The sequence below is a fragment of the Colletotrichum siamense genome (genome assembly GCF_013390195.1).
Source record: "Colletotrichum siamense strain Cg363 chromosome Unknown KSG_Cg363_contig10, whole genome shotgun sequence".
Lineage (NCBI taxonomy): Eukaryota > Fungi > Ascomycota > Sordariomycetes > Glomerellales > Glomerellaceae > Colletotrichum > Colletotrichum siamense.
Window position 1 is genome coordinate 3643181 of NW_023501023.1, and position 16933 is coordinate 3660113.

General features: G+C 51.6%; 4 protein-coding genes across 4 annotated transcripts; 1 reads left to right on the top strand and 3 right to left on the bottom strand.

Annotated features, from left to right (window-relative positions):
• Nucleotides 1–478: 478 nt before the first annotated feature.
• On the bottom strand, nt 479–1950 carry CGCS363_v014886 (Secondary metabolism regulator LAE1; the record flags this gene model as incomplete). Its single annotated transcript, XM_036646735.1, has 7 exons — nt 479–518; nt 567–1205; nt 1263–1303; nt 1361–1427; nt 1486–1620; nt 1671–1723; nt 1840–1950. 7 exons carry the CDS (start codon nt 1948–1950, stop codon nt 479–481), a joined length of 1086 nt encoding a protein of 361 aa, XP_036488105.1.
• Nucleotides 1951–4119: 2169 nt separating this feature from the next.
• On the top strand, nt 4120–5679 carry CGCS363_v014887 (Protein phosphatase 2C-like protein; the record flags this gene model as incomplete). The annotated part of the gene is made up of 2 exons (XM_036646736.1): nt 4120–4613; nt 4665–5679. The coding sequence occupies 2 exons, from the start codon at nt 4120–4122 to the stop codon at nt 5677–5679; spliced, it is 1509 nt and encodes a 502-aa protein (XP_036488417.1).
• Nucleotides 5680–6082: 403 nt separating this feature from the next.
• Nucleotides 6083–10297, bottom strand: hmu-0 (Halomucin; the record flags this gene model as incomplete). Its single annotated transcript, XM_036646737.1, has 1 exon — nt 6083–10297. The coding sequence occupies one exon, from the start codon at nt 10295–10297 to the stop codon at nt 6083–6085; it is 4215 nt and encodes a 1404-aa protein (XP_036488100.1).
• Nucleotides 10298–10787: 490 nt separating this feature from the next.
• SHL2 (putative RNA-dependent RNA polymerase SHL2) lies at nt 10788–14971 on the bottom strand (the record flags this gene model as incomplete). Its single annotated transcript, XM_036646738.1, has 2 exons — nt 10788–13717; nt 13804–14971. 2 exons carry the CDS (start codon nt 14969–14971, stop codon nt 10788–10790), a joined length of 4098 nt encoding a protein of 1365 aa, XP_036488099.1.
• Between the last annotated feature and the right edge of the window lie 1962 nt (nt 14972–16933).

The window sequence follows — 16933 nt, forward strand, 5'->3', positions numbered from 1 at the left end:
TCTGTCGATTCTTTGTTGATTTGCGTGTCGATAGAAGTGTAGTATGTTCTCGAGCATCCATGGTGGACTAGCGTCCAACGCAAATCATAGCTGTGACCACTGTTCCACGCTTGGAGCACTTTACAAACGGACCGAAAGAATCTTGGCTCGAGAAAGAACTCGCGCCATATCATCAAACGTATCTCGCAAGGAAGGTCTTGAAACCGAGGGAATGTCGGGGCCGCCGCCGCTCGGATCGACATGTTTAAGAAACGAAGTCGCGTTTTGTAATCCATGGTTGAGTGTGCGAATGTCTTCCACTTTGAGTAATATGAGAAAGAAGAAAGTATATCAACGTTATTTTTTCTAGGCCGTGATTTATAAATACTCTACGCTGTTGAGTCCCCCTAAGGCTGGGTCCATCCAAGGCCATACCGTCAAGGTTTCGGTGAGCCACGGTCACAGGTCACATTAACCCAACAAGCTCCTTCTCCGTCAACTATACCGCAGTTTCGGGCTTGCGTCCATACACGTTTTGCCTGGTTTTTGTGAGCACCTCCACATTTTGATCCTCGCGGAAAACTCACAAGTATATCACGGTCTGAAGCTCAGGGTCCTTGAGTGCTTTCCGCGCTTCGGCGACGAACACTCCGGCAGGAATGCCCTCCCATCCCATCACCTGTGTCAACAGAAACATTGAAAATCCTTCGAGGGACTGATCATGAAACTCCAAGTTGCATATGCCAATCTCTCTAAGAGTGGGGTCCTTGGGCCAGCCTCCGATCGGCACAGGCCATGTCTTCTCGACGACGTCGACGAACCCAGCTTCTCTGAGTGCGTTGGCAATCTTGTGCCCTCCCCGAGACTGGTCCATCGACTTGCCGAGTTTGTTGGCGGCTTCAAAGAAGAGTTTACCCCATCGGCGGTAAATGTGGTCTTCCGGCAAGTCGGGGTTCGTTTGCGAGCGGAACTCGATGTCGAAATCCTTGATTTCGAAGTAGCCGCCAGGGTTGAGGTGATCGTAGATCTGCTTGTAAAATGCTGGCCAATCGGAAATGCAAGCTTCCATGTGACGCAGGTGAATGAAGTCGAAGTCGGGAGACCAGGTCCACGGTTGCTCGACGTCGTCTATCTGGAACTTGCAGTTGGGAGGCACCCAGCCTGGCTGGATGGGTGAAATGTCGACACCCGTCACGTCAGACGTAGGGAACTCGTCGGCAAAGTCACTCAAATGACAAAGGTCAGACGAAAGTCCTAAGAAGCTCGAGGGGAAAACGTCTTACATGGCCCAGATGCCGGTCCCGGTGCCTAGGTCGAGAACTTTCTGTCTCGTTCATCAGTACTGCAACCCATCTGGGGCAAGCTATTCAACATGACTTACTCCGGGGTTCTCTGGCAATGGCGAAAGAAATAGCCTATCATCCAGCAACAGGGTTTCCCAGTAGTGCCTGTAAAAGGTGTGAGTGTTATTGAACCAAAGTCTGAAAGCATTGTGGGTTTACGCACGCAAGCTCTAGACCCTCATTCTGCTGCTCGTCATTAGGCCCCCAGTAGTCGGTCTTCTGTGTGTAAGTGCGGCCATGGATCTTCCGATACTCGGTAATGCTTGCCGCTAGCGAGGCAGTTGAATCTGTGGCGGCGCTGCGTTATTTGAGTTAGCCCCGGCCCCGGAATAGAGTGGCGTCTTGTACCTTTCCGAGCCGGCCAGTGAGTCTTCGTCATCATCTGCGGCAGGTTGAGGATCCTAGAAGCCCGAATAGCATCAGCAAAGTGCCCATAACTCATTTCTCTGTCTTGCGTGCAAGTTCGTGATCGCGGTTATCATAGATATCATTGGGAACAGGAGACTTATAATCGTACCGGCTGGGCTGCGACTGGTGCAGGTTCAATGACAGCTGCAGGAGAAGCAGCGGTGGCCTCTGTTGGCGGAGAGCCGGCGGCGGTCGGGTTGCCCTCGTATGTAGCCTGCATTGTGTAGGTGATTGAATGGTCAATGTCACTTTCAGATACTGCAAGTCATGAAGAGACCACAAGATTCTTCAGCAGATGAGGCGGGTTTACCCCTCATTATTATACCGTAAGATCCGGTGCCCTTTTTGAGTGTCCTACTTCTTGGCGACATGGGAGAAGGCTGGCCGCTCTGCATGTTGGAGGATCCAACAGACCATGTGGACAAATGACAGATCGCGGCCCCCTGGTACAGAGTATGCTACTAGGCGGTTTCGGGCAATCGAATCGCCAAATGTTTCTATCGATGAACGCACAAGGAATGAGGGGCGACAGCCATTCACAATGCACTATTGCAAAGCGTGTGCGATAAGCTATTTGTACTCTTAACTACCTTATACGCAATGCCGGATAGAATCTTGATTGGTTTACTTGGCTTCTACTCTTCGGCGACTTTTAATTTCAAGAAATACTTCTAGAAGGCCATTGAAGCCCATGCGGCTTGAATCGCGTTGCTTCATAGCGTGATGTGTGGTTTACGACGTCGTCGCCGATTGCATCAGTCGCGCCTTACTCTTACTCACTGTGCGGAATTTCTTCATATCAACATGAATTATTCTACGCAGAAAATTGGCAACTTATGCTTCTAGTTCGTTGCTCCCTTTTGGCTGACATCGCTCGTTGCAGGAGAGGATAATACGCCTGGCCTTTGACAGAACTGGGACGTTAGAGGGTCAAACAACTTTCTTAGTGCGATAATACTGTTCTCACTCATTCATTTAGCGGCTACATTATATTCTCTTCATATTGTTCTGAGATTTGATTGCTTTTGGATGTCTACTTCCATTTGTACTTCTTTCTCTGTGCCGAAAACTTGTTCCACCATCCGCCGTTACTGTCGATAGCTTTCCAAGTAAGGCGTTGCTAGGATCATCGTGAGCATAGTTTACTATTAAGCCATTCGATTAAGGTAAATATGTGTCGTCCTTCTTGTGTGCCAGTTTGGTCATATTTTAGGTCGACGTGCCTTTGCTTTCAAGATGGCCCTCCACCTCTTTAACTACTAGCAGGGTAACGAATGATCTACAACGGAAATGTGGATAATCACAGAAAATGATTTCAGAGAATGACTGTTTGATGCTTCTGCCAGATATTTCTGCGATGCAAAAATACTCACTTGTTGAGTTGATTGGGGAATGAGAGTGAAGGTGGTTCGTTATGGTTGGCAAAGTCGTGTGAACCTTTCACCGGGCATGCGCAATGTGGGTGAGGGCCAGTAAATGGGAGGTAATGGTACTATTCACTCACTGCGAGTAGAAACTAAACGACACAGGCAAAATTTTATTGGAATTCATTTATTTTCTTGTCGGTTATGATGAAAAATGACCATATCCAAAGATGGGGATATGGCGCCATGTCAGTTGGACGGTCTGGATAAGGTGCTATCACGAGATCTCACAACCGACATTACAACACGACGAATTTCCCCTCTCTGAGTCACTGGGACCCTCCAACTAAGCCATTAATGGGAGTCGTTCAAGATAAGAGAATCCTTCGAGGTGTTCTCCCCTCAATTGAGAGGCATCACCCCTCATTTTTCCTTGATTCACTGAGGCTGAGTTCACTGAGTAATTTGCGGGCAGATGCCGTGCGGTCCGTGCCGCAGAGTGAAATAAATCGTGGCTGGGAAACAAATCGCTGGAAAACAGCATCTCACAGCTTATTAGGTGGCTCGCACTCACTTCACAGGCTCACTCACAGGCTCAGCTGCTCTCATAGCGCAACGCAAGGGTCCGAATGCAGTGACACGCGATCACCTGCCACAAAAATCTCACTCTCACCCGTTCTTACCTCAGACAAAATCAACGGGCCTGCCTTGTGTGAGGTGTGTTTTGTTTCGTTTGCGGCAAGGGGTGTCTTTCCCTCTTTCTTTCCTTCTTTTCTCAAACGGCTGACCGCCTGGTGTCAGAATTCCAACCAAACCTTCTTCACCACAAAGCGGCATCCTCCCAGCAACACCCACCTCGAACCACATCACAAGTACCAACAACAGGGAACCATCCATCCCTCGCCGCACCACACCAACACCAGCATCCATCTCTCGCCAAGCGGTCGCTCCTCCAAGGGAACCCCGGCTCCTCCCTCCCACCACCAAAGACCCCGATTGCTCCAGCACCGCACTGCACTGCAACAATGATGCTGCAGCGCGCTGCGTGTCGCCCCAGCGTCGGCGCCGGAGTCGGCCTCCGTCTCTCCTCAGCCCCGAGCACCGCTGTCCGTGCTGCTCCGCGCTGGACGCGTCTTTACTCGGCCGGCGGCCCTCCCAAGCCCAAGTCGTCGAGCCGCGCGCTGCCGGCCATCGCTGCAGTCCTCGCAGGCGGTGTCGGGTACCAGCTCGCTGAGTACCAGAAGACGGGCAAAAGCGGCGCCATTCCCACGCTTTCCGGCCCTGTCGACCTCGACGCCCTGACCAAGTCGCCCGTCGATAGCGGCAGCTTCGAGACGGCAGATGCGAAGCTTCGCGAGGATGTGTTTGTCGGCTCATTCACGGCTGAGGGCAAGAACACTCACGTTCACGCCGCCAGAGTCGCGAGCAACCACCCCGTCGAGGACATGATGGCCTTCTCTCTGGCTCCGGGCGTGGGCAAGTCCGAGACGCTCTTCAACGGAGTTTACGACGGTCACGCGTAGGTTGCCCCTTCATGCTCTGTCGCCTCACCTCACTGACCCTAAAACAGCGGATGGGCAACTTCAGTCGTGCTCAAGGACGCCCTCATCCCTGCCGTCTCCGCCCCTCTATCTCAGCTCCCCAGCGGGACCCCCGACAGCACCATCGACACCACGATCGTCAAGGCCTTCACCAACCTCGACGACCTCCTCTTCGCCAACGCCAAGAAAGCTGTTGATGGCCTCAAAGCCGGCACTTGCGAGACCGCCGACTCCCGCGTGACCTCCGTCCTTGCCCCCGTCATCGCCGGCTCCTGCGCCCTCCTCTCCATCTTCGACCCGGTAACCTCCACCCTTCGCGTCGCCTGCACCGGCGACTCCCGCGCCGTTCTGGGCTCCATCCCCGCCGGCGCTACCTCCTACGCCTCCCTTGAGCTTTCCAAGGACCAGAACGGCCGCAACCAGGACGAGTTCGACCGGCTCGCCAAGGAGCACCCCGGTGAGGAGGCTGACATGATCGATCCCAAGTCAGGGCGCCTGTTCGGAATAGCAGTCACGCGCGCCTTTGGCGACCATCGCTGGAAGTGGGACAACGACTTCATCACTCATATCCACCAGAACTTTTGGGGCACCGGCCCGCGTCCCAAGACCAAGACGGCACCCTACATGACCGCCGCGCCCGTAGTCACGACAACCAAGATCGAGAGCCCGGACTTTGTCATCCTCGCATCGGACGGCCTGTGGGACCACATCTCGTCCAAGGACGCCGTGGAGTGCGTCTCGCAATGGATCGCGGCGAAGAAGGCCGGCAAGCAGACGCCGCACGACAAGCTCGCCGCCACCCCCGGCCAGAAGAGCGAGCTCGACATGACCTACGGCTGGCCTAACTGGTACGCCAAGCCTGAGAACTTTGTCGTCGAGGATCTCGACAACGCCGCCGTCCACCTTATCAAGAACGCCCTCGGAGGCGCCCGGAGAACCCTCTTCACCGGTGTCGCCCTCGCGTACCCTCCCCTATCGCGTAGCGTAAGAGACGATGTCACGGTGCAGGTCATCTTCTTCCAAGACCCCGCGAAGTCGGGCTGATATCAGGTTGGCGTTTGATCACGAAGGGTTTACTCGGATATGAAATGGTTCGGTTGGCGTTATGGGCTTATGTGCTTTTCCTCCGTACGATGCAGCTGCCATGGCTGCCAACACCATGAGGTGAGCTGTTTCACATCTCACACCACCAAGATACGACAAAAACATGCAGAAAAGTAGGAAAAGTAGAAAAACAATACAATAAGAACAATTCATGGCAACCGCAGTGTCTCGATTTGGGTGCTTTGGTGGGCATTGACTATTCACTGCTTTTCGGTATCAATCACAGCAAAGTCACGACCACGATCACGTTCACTCATGTAAGATCGGTGGGTTTAAACTTATTGACTTGTACTACTGATCTCCTGACAACTTCAGCATACAACCCTACAGAACCCACAGCCCTCTAGGCAAACTCATCCTCGCCAACCCACTCGTACTCATCATCCTGCTCGGCATCTCGGTCCTCGTCGTCCAGGATGCAATAATCCTCATCGTCAATCTCCACCTTCGCGGTCTCGCCCTCCGTCTCGGAGGTGGCATCCGACACCGCCACTTCTTCGGGGATTTCCGCGCCCGACTCGCGGAGCATCGCGCACGTGACGCAGTAGCAGCTATCTAGTGGGATATCGTCGGATTCCGCACAGTCGCAGACCATGTCCTCGCCATCGCAGGCCTCGTCGTCGTAGCCGCCGATGTGGGACCAGGAGGCGTTGGCGCATTGGCATTCGGCGCACTGCTCTTGCTCAGGCTCGTCCTCCTCGGTTTCGTCCTGCTCGGGCTCCTCCATCACAGGCTCGTTCTCCATCACAGCCTCATCCTGGTGTGAAGGCTCATCCTTGTATGAAGGCTCTTCCTCGTACGAAGGCTCGTTCTCATCCAAAGATTCGTCTTGACCGTTCTCTGAAGACTCGTCATCGTCCTCATCTTCATCATCTGAAGAATCATCCTCCTCTGAAGACTCATCCTCATCTGAAGACTCATCCTCATCTGAAGACTCATCCTCATCTGAAGACTCATCCTCATCGTCCTCGTCTGAAGAATCATCCTCATCTGAAGAATCATCGTCGTCCTCATCTTCCTCGTCTGAAGAGTCATCCTCATCTGAAGACTCGTCCTCATCGTCCTCATCGTCCTCATCTGAAGACTCTTCCTCATCTGAAGACCCTTCCTCCTCAGAATCCATCAAAGTAGGTGGATCATCGCGGTTGTAATGGTTCATGGAATCCTCATCGTCCTCAACGTAAGGTCCACAGCAACTCACGGGCTCATTCACTTCTGTGTATAGCCCGACCTCGTCATCCACCTCTGCAACGCTATCTGCAGCCTCTTCGGGGACGTCCGCATCAGGATACATTGGACGTGTTGCAGAGCTAGTCTGAGGAGCCTCTAAAGAAGCAGCCTCCTTCTCCGCCATCTTCTGGATCATCCTATCGACCGAGGTGGACGCCCTCTTGAGGTCCTCGTTCAAGGCCCGGACGGTCGCCGCTGTGGAGATGTGCAAGTTCTGGAACTTGGCGGCGAGTATGTTGTACGCCAATTCAAAATCGACGGGCGGCTTAGGAGCAGGCCGGGGGGGTTGAGTCGTTGCTCGAGTCGTTTCTGCCCGGATGGGTGGCGACGGGGGAAGAGAGGATGGCGGCGGGACATCATAGCAGGCTGTGTGCCGGAGAGGATGGTTGGACGTGTATGGGGTAGGATAGCTGGGCCTGGTCGGCTGGGTAGCAGAGTAGAATGCCGGGACGGCAGCGTAGTTGAGTGTCGACGGGGAAGCATAGTTCATCCAGTTATAGTAGGGCGTGTACGGAGAAGTATAGTTGGGTCTGTACGGGGTAGGATGCTTGAGGTCGAGACAGGGACGCAGATTGTAGTAGGACATATAGTCGTTCTTCTCTTGATCGGGGGTCTTCTTAGCTTCGTTCCGGTTCTCGGGCTGTGGGAACGGTGAAGCCGGCATTCGAGCCTTTTCTGTCGAGACGGTTGCCGGCGGGGGAACATTGTAGGAACCTTGCGATGCAGCGATTACGGGAGCAAACTGCCCGCGAAGGGTGTCCACATAGAGCGAAGGCCGCTTGGGTGTCGGGTAATGTCCTTGTGAAGGCTGTGGGCACGTGCTTGTGGTCGTCCAGATTGGACGGTCGCCGGAGGGCATCTCAGCCCCGTTGCCCCGACTTTCCTTCTTCTCCTGCCCCGGAGCTTTCTCCGTTCCGTTCTGCTTCCCTGGACGGAGACTGGGGCCCGCCGGAGTATGGGCTGCTTCTTTCAAAGAGGATGTATCGTATGGGTTCTGAGGCGGAGAATGATGAACCTCAAAAAGAGTTCCCCGAGATCGTATTTTTCCTTGTTCATGGTCCTTCAAGGCCTTCGCGGCCGTCTGCGCTTGCTGGAGTTGCGCCTCTTCACCGCGTTTAATCCTCTTCATCATTTCATGGAAAGCTTCCTTTGTGCGTTGAGACCGGCCGTCGCTTGTCACCGCGGGCGGCGTCGGACGCTGATGCATCCAGGCCGCGGCCGATTGCTTAGCAGCACGAGTGGTAGGCGGCTCCTCAAGCAAACCAACAACGACGCTACTACCGAGATCCTCTTGTGAAGTGTCGCGGGTCTCCGCGTTGACAAGCTGCCTCTCTGGAGAAGCCCAGAAGTTGCAGGACACGGCATCTCCCTTTTCAGGATCCTCATTCCTGACGTCCGACGTGGGAAAGACTTGACGGCGTGGCGCGTAAGTCATTGGGGGGTTCGCGACGTAAGGAACGTCAATCTTCTGCTTCCCGGCAGCCTTGTCGTCAGGGGTGTTGGGACGGTCGACCTCGGCATTGCTGTCCTTGCCCTTGAACAAGTGCTGATACGCCTCCGCCAAAGTGACCTGCTTGACGTTCTCGCTCTTCCACTTCTCGAAGCCGGCCCTGAAGTTCTTGCGCACACGCTCGTTGGACTCAGCCTCGGCGTCGGCCTCAGTCTTGGTCTTCTTCGAAGCCGAAGCAACAGTCTCGCTCTCGAGCTTCTCATCACGCTGCCGCTTCACCCTCTGCAGCTGAACGTCCATCTGCGCAGCCGAGTCGGCCCAGTACTGCTTGCGCTCCCACTGCTTCTCCTGCTCCGACAACTCCGAAGCGCGTCCCAGCACCGCCAACATCGTCTCGTTCGAACGTTGGGGCCGGCCTCTCAGGAAACTGTCCGGGTTGGAGCGGCCTGTCCAGTGTGGGTCATGGAGCACATCTGACAGGAAATGCTCCTTGTCACCGTTATCGACGACAAGATCTTCTTCCATTTGGCGTTGTCTAGCCTCGAAGGTTTGTAGGTTGCGTTCTCTCTTGGCGGCCTCATCTTCGGCTTCGCTGCGGTCGACGGCTTTGCCTTTTCCCTTGACGTCAGTCTCTGGGGTGGACATCTCGGAGAACATTGACTTTATCAGAGGCATATTCCAGGCCTTCTTGAAAGTATCAAGAATCTCCTTCGTGGGCGAATAGAACAGAGGCTGCGCAGTACTCTGCCCCTCGGAACCGTCATTGCCGTCGGCCGACCAAGAATCAGAACCGGCCTTCAGGTGCTCAATAATCTTCTTCATACCGTCGCCACGGTTTTCTTTGGGTTTGGCGAGCCCGTCGGTCTCCGGCTTCAAGGAGCGCTTGAGCCCCTTGAGCTCCTCCTCGGTCGGGGTAAAAACCTTCTTCAGCGTAGCCGCATGCTCCTGATCCGACTCCCACTCCAATTGCTTCGCGGTCTTCTCGTTCTGGAGCTTGATCCGCGCCTCCGTACGGTCATTGGCGCGCTCCCACGCAGCCCACGCCTCAATCCGTTCCTGTGTCGTGGACTTTGTGTGCCCGCCTCTGGTCTTGGGATGTTGGAACCGGCTTTCCGGCCACTTAGTAGCCCTCTTGGGGATTCCGCTGCCACTCGCCTCGGGATACAGCGCGGCCTTCTGCTTCTCTACTGTGGCGCGGACTCTCTTCTCTACCAGTTTATCAATTTGCGCTAGCAGGGCCAGTCCCTCAGACTGTTCCGTCGTCTCGGAAAGCTTCCGTCGCAGCCGCTGGGTCTCGAGACGCATCGTAAGCATGTCCGCCGTGGGGCCCTTGACGCACTCCTCGCTGACCGTGCCGACAGGCGTGAGACTGGCGTTGTGCCACTTAACTTGGTCGGCGAAAAGCTCCAGGGCACGGGAGACCTCGGCCTCAGTGATATCCGTGTCGAGCTTGCGGCCCTCGGAATGGCGAATACCAAGGACGCAGTCCTCCAAGGCCGTGATTCCGGGGATGGGCGCGCCGTCGGGGAAGACGGAGAAGAAGTAGCGTGTGAGGCCGTTGTCCGATTGCATTTTGGCCAGAATCCCCTTCCTCTGCTGGTTCAAGCGTTCCTCGTTCTTTCTGTTCTCTCTGCGGGTGCGGACGGCGGCCTTGACTTCGTCCCTGGTGTACTTGGCGTCCATCGGGGTGCCGTTCAGACGCCTGTTGTCTGCCATGATGGAGCTGACGGGCTTAGGAATGTCCAAGTATGTGATCGAATCCTCGGTCTCGTGGCTATGCTGGGAGGGGTCGGCGCCCTTCCGCCACGACGATGACGAAGAGGATGATGCCGTGTTCTTGGTTGGGAATGACGTCTGGATATTGTATGGGTTGAACATCTTGTTGGATTTGATTGTTTGGTGTACTGAGACAGAACCAACTTGTAGATCTGAAAGTTCGACAAGGAGGGAAAAGAGGGTGAGCGGCGTGTGGCCCAAAAGTTTCGACTTTATACCCTTCCACCACACAACGGAATTATGTCGAAGCCACCTTTCTGGCATGGCTTTCAAACTGCCTTCTGGCGACCCATGGGCATCAAAGTTCTCACGGTAAGGCTGCTATGCAATACGCCTCAAAGGTAAACGCAGGTACAGGTAGGCTCTATTCTTTACCATAAACTCCCACAGGGCACCTTGATGATGTCCAAATCCTGCTGAAAAATACGAACACAAAGGGGTATCCATGCGAAACGCTCTAGAAAATTCCAAGCCTCAACCTCTATGAGGCAGATATTCCGACTTTCTCTGCGAACCGGAGCCGCCAAAGTCGGGCACCAAGGTCTCAACCGAGGTGACTTTGGTGAAAAGACATAGGTGGTGTAGACGGACACTATTCGTCGCCCACAAAATCCTCGCCGTCGGATTCCAATCCAGGATATTCGGAGCCATCCTCCTTCATCTTGGAGACGGCCTGAGTGATGAACTTGTTGTCAGGCCTCAAGGCCGCGTATATGTGCGGCACCACGGTGACAGGAACCTTGTCACGTGAAGCCGTTGTCATGGCCTTGATATGCTGCAGCTGTTTGCCAGCCATGCGCCACAGGAGGATGGACTTTCGCTTGTACCAGTACTTGAAGGCAGTACTGGCGCGAATCAAGGCCCACGTAGTGTGCTCCTCCGTCTTGAACGACTGTTTGAGATACGCCGTAGCCAAGGGGTTGAGCTCCTCGTCTGCCCGAGGCTGAATGGCACACCATAGTTCGTAGACTTCGAGCATACGGCGAGGAAGCTCGTCTTTGTCCTTGGTCATGGCCACACTTTTGCCCCACTGCTCTTCCAACGCCATCAAGTCCTTCCTCAGGTTCTTCAACACCTTCTTGAGCACTGGCATAGTCGACGCCAGCTTATCAAGCTCATCGTGTGGCGTGACTAAGTCGGGATCCCAGTACTCAGCTGTCGGTTCCTCGTTGTCTTCTTTACTCAACTGAAGAGACCTCAACTCGCGCTTAGAACTAGAACGCGTATTCATCGCTCGGTGGAACCTTTCCAGCTCCTTATCGATGGTCGGTTTGGCAACCGAGAATTTCAGGTAGTCAATAATGTGGGCAGGATTCCCTCTGCTAGACCAACTCTCACTCTTGTACGCTGGCTCATCCAAGTCTCGAAATTTATGGCTGTCGAGCACCTCTCGGCGGAACCTCTTCCAATCATCTGCCGTAAACTCGAAGCCCTGTTTGGATTGGTCAACGAGGTTCCCAAGAAGTGTGCTTAACCACAGCGCATAATTGTTGTTTACACTGTTGATCTTGTAGCAGAGCCGTTCTTTAAAGTTCGTCGCGATACCCAAAAAACTAGGGCGCACACTGAAAGCGATACTCTGCTTTATCATTGCAGGGACCGCTGCAACCTTGCCGTGTCGCCGCACAAGGTCTTCGTACAATGTCTTGTCTTTCTTGAGGTACCTGGACAGGTCTGGACTTGGGGGGACATTGGCGTTAACAAAATTGGACACAATGGCTGGTTCCCAGCAGACCCAAGCTTTGTCTCCGTCGTAGTCGCCGCCAGACAGCTTGTCGGCCAGTGGAATGTCCCCTTTGGCTGAGAAAACGATGACATCCTTCAGCGCATGAAGCTCTGGTTTGAAGACTGCCTTTACCCGCTGGACGTCGCTCACAAAGTGTGCAGGAGATCGGGCCACGAGAACATCGCACCCGTGCAGCATGGAGTCGGAAAAGGATTCGGTCTGGAACTTGGATGAGAAGCAAAGATGCACCTCGTTTTCTTCCAACACACCCCAAAAGTCGATGACCATGTAAAAGTAGGCAGAGTTGGGAATCTTGATGCTCATCTTCTTCTTCAGGTTCTCGCACTTTTGGCGACGAAGGTTCCATGCGATATCCTGAATGAACTTCTGCTTGGAAGGCTCGAAGCCGCCGTCGATGAGAAAGTTCATCGTTTCCTCGTTGGAGTCGGGGAGGCCGGCCAAAAAGGGCACACTGTTGTGGATCAAGCGTTGCTTCCGACCGATGGAGTTTTCGTTCACCCACTGTCGAAACTGTACTGGGTACTTCATGGCATTTTTCTGGCCTTCTAGTTCGCGGTTGAGTTCATCTACGAGACTGTCTCCGATGGCCTTCCTCATGACTGGCTTGTCTACAGCGCGGTCTTCTAGGACAGGAAGAAATTGGATGTTGAGACTTGCGGATCGCGGCTCGGCAGCGTGGCTCTTGATTTCGAGCGTACGATGTTCTGGATCTAGGTAATCGCAATTCCACTTCCTCTGGGATGGCCATGTCTCTATCCACAAGTCGTCTCCAGTGTCTTTAATGTCAATAAGCCACATGCCTTTGGCAGGGCCGAAACGCCCCTGAATTGCAGAAGGAATGTCTTGCAACCCGAGGACGTCTTTGATCTTTTGAGCGAGCTTAGGTGACATGCGGCCAATACCGTCGTTCATTACTTTTCCGATTGGCGACAGCATGTCTTTCTCCTGGTGACGGATCTGATTGCGATTCAGGACAACAACCGGGGTTGTTTTGCTGAGTCCAAGCTGAATGCGGGCAAACAACTTGAGGTACGGCTGATGTTCGTTGCAGTCCAACTGCAAGAGCCAGTCGAGCATGTCTCGCACCTCCAGCTTGACTCTGAGCTCGCTAGGAGTTTCCATAGGCATTGAACTCATGGGGATAGCAGCATGGAAGTTGTTCCCATTTTCAGCAAAAAGACTTATCTTTTCTCGAAAGATGGGCTTGGGGTCAGGACCAAGGCTCACGTTGGTCTGAGGCGTCTTGTATCCTGCGTCTCGCGAATAAAAAGCGCGCCATTGCCGGCCGGCGAGATAATGCAGCCGAGAAGAGAACCAATCAATGACTTCTTCGGAGATTTTGGGATTATTGATGGGCGTTTCCCAAGAGTTCGGCGACGGGATGACAAGCTCAATAAATCGGTCGGATCCAAATCGGCGGTGCAGACGGCAGCCCTGGTCCAACGCGATTGCCTCCATTGTCAAAGAGAAGATTGGGCCGGACTTGACTTTCTTAGTCTGTACAAGTGAGGCCGTGAAAGTGACATGCTGTCCTCGAGGAGACTTGAAGCCACTCAGACCTGCAGTCCAAGCATCCGTTGTTGGTCTCTCAGGGAAAGCCTTGCCGGCAAAGGACGGGTGTGTGAGCAGCGTTCTCCAGAGGTTATTGTAGTTGATCCAGGTTTCATCGTAAGACATGAGGGTTTCACCAAGGTCAACACCGCAGTGGAGTGCGATACGGGTGATCTCCCACGCGACGGCAAAAGGAGCCCGGTTGAGCCATGCTGGGAATCTGGCTAGGGCATAGTCAGTACAGAAGCTCAACAGTATGAGTTGAGCGCAGTAGCCAGAGCGGGACAAGGGCAAGGGCCAAGAAACTCACGCCAGGTGGCGATAAGCCGGGACTGGAGGTCAACTGGCTCTGAACGTTTTGATGGGCTCAGAATTGGCTGGTACAGGGCGGGGTCATCAAGACCTGAGATCTCCGAGTAAATCGTCGTGAGACCGGGGGAGCTGTCGCCCGGGGTGGGTACACGGCCAGGCGGCTTGGTGTAGAGCCTTGAAGACACCTCGGCCTCATGCTCCGTGAAGGAGACATTGAGAGCATCCAAGTGACCTGACGAAGCTGGAAAGGGGTCTTGCGACTGAGAAGATCTCGGCTCCTGCGAGAGTACCGGTCCTCGTATCCTTGCCTCATAGCTTGGCGCTGGGACTGTCTCTTGAGTACTAGGAGGAGGTTCATTCGGGGCAGAGAATAGCGAAGCCCGGCTGGTGGTGGCCGATGTTGCGACGGAGGCAGCAGCATACACGCTTTCTCGCAGGGGCGGGAGCACACTCGACAAAGGTTTAGGCTTGACGTCGCTGAAAGGATTGTCCCTGACGAACTTGGTTGAGGGCAAATCAGGTTTGGCAGATCGGGAACGGCTAGGGACCTTGTCCAAAGCATCGGCAATAGCTTCGTCGATTTCTTCGTCAACTGCCGGGCTAGCTTTGACCCTTTTTGGGGAGTCCTTCCTGTCCTCGGGCGGCCTTCTCTTAGACTTGGGAACCTCGATGGAATTGTAGACTGCCGGACCGCTCTGGGCACGCGCAAAGGGTCTTGGCTTGGGAATGTCCTCCCTGTCCTGTGGCTTAGCCTTCTCCAGCACGCTGATTAGAATCTCTTGAAGCTCCAACACCTCTCCCGGAGATTCGGCTATTGGTGGTCTCGCTGTGGCAGGGACGGGGTCGTAACAGTCGGACAAACGAATCCATTTCTGGCTGGCGGCACGAGCCTCTAAGTGGAAGGCATGCAGTATCTTGTCGAGAAGAGTGGTGTTTTGGAAGCAGTGGAACCTGATGCAGTACACAATCTTGTCACTCCGGGCGAAAGCTGCATCGTGTTTGCGGCGGCGCTCGGAGTGTCTCGGGGTCAGGGTACGGTCAGGGATCTCGATGGCGAGGTTGTAATCGCGGTTCAGCTTGTCGATGGTCTCGGCGAGTCGCTCGATATGTTTCGGCCTTTTAGGGGTTCTCGGTGCAGACTGGGCGGGCTTGGTATGTGGTGCCATGATTGCGACGAGATCTAGAAGGGAAGGGAGAGGTCAATTTTTCGGTCTCCGGCCAAGAACATCAGGGAAAGAAGGGTACCTCAGTGGATGTCAGATGGACCTATTAGTCCAGAAGATCATGATGGCAGTCGTCGGAGCACCAAGTTGCGGCAAGGCTGTGCCATGTCGAGAGGCGCAATCGAACGGAGGGTCTTCAGCCGTTGGGCGCAACGGGGGGAAAAGCGAGGCGGCGGGGTACGGTAGCTTGCGACAAGGTCGAGTGCGAGTTCGAATGCCACGGGCTGGCGAGGCAGAGTCGCTGCCGGGTGCGGGGGAGGAGACGACCTTCGAGAGAGCAATCAATATGTGGTGAGGTGATGTTTGCTTGGACAAACGCAGGCTGCCGACACCTCGCAAGGGGGAGAGCGGCTGTGACGACTGTGACGCTACAGAGACTCAGAGGGAGGAAGGTGCTGTGGTACAAGGTACATCCCGCGCAGCAGAGACATCAGCGAGCGGGAAGGGACGACGGGCGCTGGAAAACGAGACGGGAAGGCGCGCATGGTGGGGGCTGCGCAAGCTCTGCCATTGGATGAAATCGCACGGACACTACTGTAGCGGCGGCTAGCCCGGGGCTATGGAAAAACAGTAACGCCATTGCCCAATCAGAATATCCATGTGGGTCACTGACATGATTAAGCACGGACCGTACCGGCAGCTAAGGCAGGGACCGCCCTGAATTATCTTACTGCTCTTTCTCACTGAACTAAGGGTGTGAAACTCTTTATAGATTAATTAACTTTTTGGGTTAGCTAGCGTTATATAGGTATAAAAAATAATAAAAAATTTAATTTTAGAGGGATATTATACTTCTTTTAGTATAAGTTTAGTATTATATAATAAGTACCTACTCTAGCTAGAATTATATATAGTTACTCCCCTTATTTATAAAGTATCTTAATTAATAAGGGTTTAAAATAAAAGTAGTTAATATAAAATTTAACTAAAAAAGCTTTTTTAGTATAATTATTAAGAAGTAATTATTACTATTAACTTTTTAATTTTATATTAATTTTTAGCTAATATAAACTAAAAAACTATAGATTTTAATATTAACTTAGATATTTTTATAGTTACTATTATAGTTAATATAATTAATAATAATTTTTATACTAATAATAAGAGGGTTAATAGATATATTTTACTTAAAATAGCATAATAGTAATAATATTAATATAACTTTAAAAAAGCTATTATTAAAGCTAAAAAGTATTTTAATTATAGTAATATTAAGTTTAGAGAGATCTTCTACTTAACTAAAATAGAGTTTACTTCTCTTATAAATTAGCTATAAGAGAGAGATTTTCTTTATAATATTAAATATTAGATAGTAAAATAAAAAGTTTTAATTTTTCTATGTATTATTAAGTAGTTAGTAATTTAGTATAATATAGTATTAGTATTTAGTATATTATAAATCTCTATATTAAAGGTTTTTACTATTATATTTAAAGTTATATATATTATTTATAAATATTTTATTAAGCTACTTAACTAAATATATATCTCTAAAGAGGTTAAACTTAATAAAGATATAGTATAATTTAATAGTTATATTAAAGCTATTAATAATATATATATTTTAATATAAGTTACTATTAATAATTAAAAGAGGTTTTATAATAAGAAAAGTTAGTTAGCTTAAAATATATTTATAATAATAAAGTTTAATTATATTTTTATATATATATTTATTAATACTAAAGGATTAATAAATAATACTACTTTATTTAATTAAGTATTAGTATAGTCTTTTTTAATACTTAATAGTAAGTATTACTTTATTAACTTAAGATTTACTTAAGATTATAAAAGTATTATAATATTATTTAATAGTAAGAGATATTATTTAAAAGATTTTAATAATAAGTGTAAATTAATAATTTAAAAAAAGTTTTATAATTTATAGTATATATACTTATA